This window comes from Furipterus horrens, unplaced genomic scaffold (genome assembly GCF_987537825.1).
Source record: "Furipterus horrens unplaced genomic scaffold, mFurHor1.1.pri manual_scaffold_8, whole genome shotgun sequence".
Lineage (NCBI taxonomy): Eukaryota > Metazoa > Chordata > Mammalia > Chiroptera > Furipteridae > Furipterus > Furipterus horrens.
The window spans coordinates 41,078,504-41,086,201 of NW_028327178.1; the positions used below are offsets into that span (position 1 = coordinate 41,078,504).

At 38.4% G+C, this 7,698-nt stretch overlaps 1 protein-coding gene across 1 annotated transcript in view; it reads right to left on the reverse strand.

The window, feature by feature from the left end:
* The window catches only part of THOC1 (THO complex subunit 1), a 53,645-nt gene extending 46,167 nt beyond the window's left edge, over window positions 1-7,478 (reverse strand). The window contains exons 1-4 of the mRNA XM_090285755.1: window positions 7,386-7,478; window positions 5,197-5,270; window positions 5,045-5,105; window positions 3,756-3,822 (exon numbers count right to left, since the gene is read on the reverse strand). Coding sequence (XP_090141881.1) covers window positions 3,756-3,822; window positions 5,045-5,105; window positions 5,197-5,270; window positions 7,386-7,439 — 256 coding nt within the window. The 5' untranslated portion in view covers window positions 7,440-7,478. The remainder of the gene's footprint in view (window positions 1-3,755; window positions 3,823-5,044; window positions 5,106-5,196; window positions 5,271-7,385) is intronic.
* Between the last annotated feature and the right edge of the window lie 220 nt (window positions 7,479-7,698).

The following is a 7,698-nucleotide window of genomic DNA, read 5'->3' on the forward strand; positions in this document are numbered from 1 at the left end:
ATGAGAAGTCCCCAAACAGGACATACTTAAGTTTTGGTATGCGCACTCAATAATGATAATTATTCTTGATAACACTTCTAGAGCATTTACTATATGTCAGGCACACTCAGTGCTTTACACATACTAGCATATTTAACCCTATGAGGTTGATAATATTATCCTCAGTTTACAGAAGGGAAAAACCGAGACACAGAGAAGTTAAATAACTTGCCCAAGGTCATAGAGCCAGTAAGTGGTAGAGCTGGGATACGAACCCAGGCAGTCTGGCTTCACAGTCTGTTTTCTTCACCACTAAGCTATTCAAAAGAATATAATGCAGCCAATTAAAAACGATGGTTATGATGACTATAACTTGGAAAATGCTTATTATATAACGCTATGTGAGAAAGGCAGGACTCCAAATTGTATGTGTATTATGGTTACAATAAAAATTTTTTAAAAGATTAGAGAAACTAAAACCATGTATCAAAATGTTTTCAATGTAGAGGAATTATGACTAGTATTTTCCCCTTTTCTCATTTGCAGCTGTTCTATAATGTCGCTAAATTGTATTTGGGACTTGAAATGATTATCTTCAAAAAGATAACAAGAAAGTTTGATACTGATTTCAACTATTATTAAACTTTTAAAATTATAATATTGTTTAAGGGGACAGAATAATAAAGTAAAAAGTTGTTTATTTCTAAATTCAACATCACAAAAATAAAGCAATAAATTAAAGATTTTAAGAAAAAGTCATTTAGACTAGCTAACACTACATTTATCTCCCTGCTCATTCTTCCATTTTAAGGTAATAATTACTAAAACTTGTTAATTGTTTAAGAAAAAGTAGCCACTTAAGCATGGTATGTAAAAAAGCAAAAAACAAAAAAGTCTCTCGGGTACTGTAAGCCCAAAACATTGCACTAATACAATTTATTCAGAAAAAAGAAGTAAGATTTTTAGCTCTGCTCTGCTCTGCACTGGTAAGATCACATCTGCAATGTGATGTGAGGGATACTACCTAGAACCAGTGGGTGGCATAAGGCAGCAGATTTCTACTCAATGCAAGGAAAATATGATAATCAAAACTATCTCACAGAAATTAAATAGTGAGCTCCATCAATGAGTGCAGGTTGAACCTGCCAGGGATGTTACTGAGGGCAGGCAGATAAGTCAGAGATGAGGTGGAATAGATGACCTCTGAAGTCCCTTAACACTCGGATTCCATGATACTACATAGATGCCCTGTACATCCAAGAGATTTGAAAGGCATACTCCTTGCCCTTAGTTGCAGTATAGTTTGGAATTAGTTAACTCACATTTGATAATTACAGAACTTAAAATTACCTAGATTTTTCTGCCAAAGATTCTGATTCAGTAAGACTATTCAAAAATAGAGATCACAGGTTATTTCGATGAGCTGCGTTATACAGCATGATCCTTCAGAACTTTCACAACATGTGTCCCAGCCTCTGCATGGCCCTCTTTGCTTCACCTTAACCTTGGCCACAGATACCCTCTTCTCAGTTCCCAAACACCTTGCTATGTTCATACTTCCATGATTAAATAGCTCTCCTACTCTTTATCATGGGGTAAATTCCTACTTAATCTTTCAAAGCATAAAGTACAAAGCATATCTAAAAAAAATCCCACATACCTTTGAGCAGTCCACCTGATGCATGAAGTACACTGTACATAAATTATAGCACTTATTATATCCTGTTTATCTTTGTTATGTGTACTATGACCTTTCTAAAGGTAAGCATTTTTGTATGTATTAACCAGTAAAGTGTCTGACACTGAACAGAAGCTCAATAAATATTTGCAGAGTTGAATTTAACAAAATAGTTATGGACAATTTGAAAACATGTCACATACATAAACAATACTATATTCTCTTTCAAGGAGGAGTTTTCCCATCAAAATAAAATGAAAAAAGCATTTATGTGTATTTATTTACAGTTTAACTAAAATTGTAAGTTCTCATCTTTCTCAAATAAAGTGAAAGTTCTACAGACTTTGTACAACTTCAAGGGTTAAAAACATTACTAGTCTACGAGAGTAACATATCAATGTAATCAATGAACTAGCAGATGCTGCAAACTGGCAGGAATACTCCATTGTAGAACTCATTTAAATATGCTCAATGCATAAATGATGAACAAGCATTTTATATAAAAGTTTAACATGTAAAGTCAGAATTTATGAATTATGCTGAGTTCACAAAATAGCTTGCACTGGAAGATCACTTTTACCTTGTATATTCCAGTTTTCAAAGGAATAAATATCAAAATAATAAATATGTGAATGCTTCACAGACTAAAAGACATTTTTCACATAAATCATCTGATTTAATACAAATTTTAACCAAATTAGTGTTAATGAACTATTTTTTTAATGCTTCTTTCTGCAAATATTTAATGAGCACCTACTACATGTTAAGCACTGTGTACTTACTACGCCTAGCCCTGGCTGGTTTGGCTCAGTGGATTGAGCGTCGGCCTGCGAGCTAAGTGTCGCTGGTTCGACCTTCCAGTCAGGGCACATCAGAGAAGAAAAACTCTGACTCCAAAAAACCTCCGCTGCCTTGCGGCATACCTCTTCAGGGGAAAGGCTAAGGGAGTAAACCCCGACAGAAAATCCGGAGCCGGAGTCCCTAAGGCGGTTTGACGTTGTAGTCAACACCGGCAACTCCTGCGGCGCACCTGAAGCCAAGCTGTATTGACTCCGTCTTTCCCTTGGACCCTTCAGCTGCGAAGAGAGGGGGGGTCTGCTGCATGGGCAACAGCAGACCCTCCATATCACCCTGCCCAGGCTCTGTAGCTTCAGCTTCACTGGAGAGGACACTCCAGCGTCATCGCAAGATGTCGATTCAACACGGGAGGAGACAGATACCGTGTCACTCCCGAGTCGGACTGCACAGCCATTCTCGGCGGTGCAGATAGACTCTTAAGAAGCTACACCATCGTCTCTCGAGACGGACGGCTGCCGACGACTTACTACGCCTTTTAAAAATCTTTTGAAATTATGGCCCTTCCACTATCCCATTTTAAATGTCCCCTACCTAGTTTTTTCCTGCCAGCAGTTTCTCCCAGTACAACTATTCTTCCACATCTCCTCGTTAGCATGATATACAAAGCCCTCTACACTAATCTATCCTTTCCTGTGTCTTTCCTTACCATTTTCCTCATTCATTTATTCATTTTTCTCCTCTGCTCCACAGTTCTTTAGCCATGCTGAGTTTGGCCTTTACATATAGCTTTTCCCATTTGTTTCTGACAAATTCGTCATCCCTCACATCCCAGTATCCTTTCTAAGACCTTCCTGATTCCTTTAGAAACTGAAGTTGAGTACTTTAACCACGTTTCATTCCCACTTCAAATGCAGTAATTATACCCCAGTAAGACATTTACACACCTGTTTTCCTCCATCAGCCACAAGGCCCCTTACAGGCAAAAAATGTTTCATTCACCAATGAATCTCCAAGTCCTAGCTTAGTACCAGGCACATAGTAGATGCTCAATAAATGTTTACTGAATAAATGAAACAACTGGAGAACAAAGAAAGTGCTAAAATGTGTGCTGTATACTAAAGATGAGAAATAAATGTGAGTTAATTTAATTGGGACAACTTGTTGGCAAAGAGTAGGCAGAACTTGAAAAATGAACAAAGCCAGATAGGTAGAGAGGTATGAGGAGAGTAAGTTTTAAATAAAGCATATCATGTCCAAGATTGCTTAAAAAGACAAAAACAAAAAACAAACCCATACTTACCTTCAGTTACTCCCCCAATAGCAAGAGAAATAATAGCTAAGACATTTTCACACGATGAATGATTTATCTACCAACAGAGGAGAAAACAATTTAATTTAGTAGCCAGAGTTCATACTAATTTGATAACAATAAAAACATACCCTGACATTAAATTGACTATCACAAATATGGAATAAAGATATTTATCACAGAAGATAAAATTATTTCTAAGTTGAAAATGTAAAAAAATGAACAGAATTACTCATTGTGGAAGTATATCAAGTAAATAATAAGCAGGTGATTCACTTAAAATCCAATGGTCTCATATATTAGCATGATTAAGGCTGTAAGCAAATGAAGTACAGAAATATTGGGGCCATAACTCAATCAATGGATAGGGCAAAGGCAAGACCAGGTGAATTAATTGTACTGTTGCTTCAATATGTCTGAGGGAGGGTTTCAATAGGAGGAAATTAGTGCTTAGGTTTCATAACAGATTAAAAACCAGCATTTACTGAGTGTTCATTAACTGTAGTTTTACAAAACAATTTTGAAAGAATGGTATTTGCCTTCTTACAAGTGAAACTGAGGCCCAGAAAAGCAAAGTAACTTGCCTGATGCCTCACAATAGGTAAGTGAGTAGGTGGAGAGAGGAAAAAAATGAGTTTCGATGCAAAATTGCCCAAAAGAAAGTGGCACTATATTATCACCACAAGACATAAGATCTACCTGCTTGTGACCCAACCTTCGCTTAACCAAGAATAAACTGTTGAAACTTTTCTTTTCCTTTCATTTGGGTACCCCACTAATGTTAAATAAATTCAGATTTCTCATATTAAGATTAAATTTGCCTACTGAAGTTGAATAGGTGCTAGCTATTTTATGTTGATGAGAAGGATATCACAAGAAAATGAGAGTATGGAACCCCAGCTCCTATGCTGAACATCCTTGGACTGGGCTTTCTGCGCTATACAGGATGCGTCACACAGTCTCTACAGCCATGTGAAAGGGCCCATCTTCAAATTCTAGTTCTTGCTCAGGAAGACCTCATATCAACTTTTCTCATACTATTCACTTGGAGAGAGCTCTCTTCATTTATTAAACCAAACCCTTAAACTGTACTTGTGCTGTCAAAAATCCTTAATTATTACATAACTCCTATACTATGATCAAGCCAACTTTCACAAAGTAGCAAGCTCACACTAGAAAAAGTAATCATACTTAGTAATTTTAAGAATAAAAGCAATCTAAAATATAACAATTTATTAATTTGCAAGCAAAATTTTAACAATAAATAAAAGTATACTTACAATTTCTTCTTCTAGAACACCTCTGAAAGCTTGGTCAAGGGTACATTTTTTTTCATTTTCACTATTAAAAACAAAAGACACCTGATTTTAAAATAGCTCAGGGTAAGTATGAAGGTCCAGGTAAGCATATTTCAGAAATATCAATGCCTTACCTGCCAGGTAACTGGCTGAAGGTATTCAACAATGGCTTGATATTTTTGTTGTTTAGGGCCTCTCTGGTAGACTTCTGGAAAAATAAAAGTAGAAAAAAAGTGGAAAGATTTTTGTTTATTATTTACTAAAAAGTATGTTATTCATTAACAGTATGTCTAACTAAAAAACGTTTGTAACTTGGAAAAATTACCTATCAGTCACTCTATCAGTAACTCTTATTCAAATGCCACTTACTGACACAGACCCATCACTTTAAACCTGGCAAGAGATTCCTAGCTTGACTTTCTTATTTGAGTTTTTCCCTCTTACTATCTCTTTAAATATTAATCCATGAGAATATTCTGCTTAAAAAAAAAAGAAAAGTCTCCAATGGCTCCTTATCTACAGATTTTGGTTTTGAAGTTTTATATCTCCTCACAAAGTCTTTGGTAATATTATCCCACTCAGTCTATCCAATCTTATTTCCCACTCCCCCAACACATACTCTGCACTAACATCTAGCCATTCCCCCCCCCCCATAATTTTCTATAAAGCTCACTCTAGCGTATTCACACATTCATGATATTCTTCCCATTAATTCATACAAATTCTATCAGTTCTTCAGGACCCATCTGAAGTCCTACCTCCTCTAGATAGCTTGCTCAGTATAGTTCCTCACACACAATAAACACTGAATAAATACCTGCTGATTGTCTGAAAGTAGTCATAATTGAACGACAAAAATATTGCAAAGTCATTCATTCTGTGAAAATTCACATACACTTAGAAAGTCATCTTATTATTTCACAGGAGGTAAATTTATACTGGAAATGTCTATTCCCAGCTCTGCCAAGAATAGGCAATGTCGTCTTGGGCAAATCCCTTAAGGCTTCATTTTCCTCACCAGTTTTAAATAAGAAGGTTGTCATAGGTCCTTACTACCTGCAGCAGCAGTGGCATCACCTGGGAACTTGTTAGAAAAGCAAAAACTCATGCCTCATTCCAAATCTACTGAACCAGAATTTACATTTAACAATATGGCCAGGTGATTCCACCACACACTGAAGGTGAAGAAAGCACTATACTAGATGATTTCCAATAAAGTGGTTCTTTGCAGGGTTAGCATGATCTTGGATATTCCCAACAACGAACTCTTAGCAGAATCTTACATCACCAGAGATTAGATTACAGCAAAATGCACAGAACGAAAATAATTCTGATGACATAAACAAGATACAATCTGGTAAAAACAAACAAACAGAAATCAAAATCCCACACTTTATGGTAAAAAAAAAACCCTGCACGTTAGAAAAATTCTTACTAAAAAGAATAAATTTTCTTTCATAGAATTTTCATGCTGACATCGCTATAAATAACTACATAGGCACAGTTAAATATCCGAGGAGTTGAACCATTACTTTAAATACTGGCGTAAATGCTAAAGGAAAATACAGTAAAACAGGGTTCTTCATAATGGGGATGTATGAACAACGTAAGAATAGTGGGTTTAAAGTCAGAAAAAAAAAACACTTTAGTAAATCACAACTTTTTTGGAGTTGTCTCAGTTTCTATCTCATCTACAGGAGAAAATAAAACTTAGCCTCCTTAACAGTGCTAAGAGTTATATAAGCTAACATGAAAACGCTCTGCAAGGTGCTTCTCAAACGCTAAAACTACTCTCCCCCAACGAGTGATAAGATGATATTTGGCAAACCTTCCCAAGCTGATCTATTTGCAGTTTCCCACTTAGGATCTTTTAATCAAGCTCTTAGGAGTGAGATGTGGGGAGTAGGGGGCCGGGACAACCACCTAGCAATCAGGAGGCGGGGCAGGAACCGGTTTTTTGAGCTAAAACCACTCCCGCCCTCCCCTTTCAGCAGCTCCCTCCCGGGTCTGGAGACACCTGTCCGGTTAAGAGAGCGCTGCAGAGAAACTGGACCGTACAGGTGAGCCCCTCACGCAGGGCGCTCAGAACGCAGGGTCCTGAATCCCGCCGGCGGGATGACGGAGGCGGACAGCAGAGGGCACGCGTAAGATGAAGATAAATCGCCTTTACTACCTCGCAGCTCCCAACGGGGTCGAAAGCCAACGCTGTGGCGTACACACCTCTGTCGCATCTTTACCTCAGGACAAAATTCCAATAATTTCAAGGAGAGGAGGGCAAAGATTAGCGCCGGGTCAAGCTCGCACCCTCCCGCCTTCCACTCACCGTAAACCGCGACCGCGCTTCTGGTAAACTGAAGAGCGGCGGCGTCGGAGACATCTTCTCGGCTGCGCGTGCCCGCGACCACGCTGTGGCGCAGGCAGATGACGTAAAGCCGGAAGCAACGAGATTACCGGCTCCGTATGCGCCTAGAGCGGCCTGTGAGCCGACGGGTGGGACGGCTTGCAATTGGGAGCTTAAGCAGTGACCGACCTCGGGTGAACGTTAGAAACCTGAGCCAACCACACAAACCCAAGTCCAGGGTGGTGGGTAGACCTTGGGTTGACGGCATATGGGCAGCAGCGCCCTGTAACCTCTG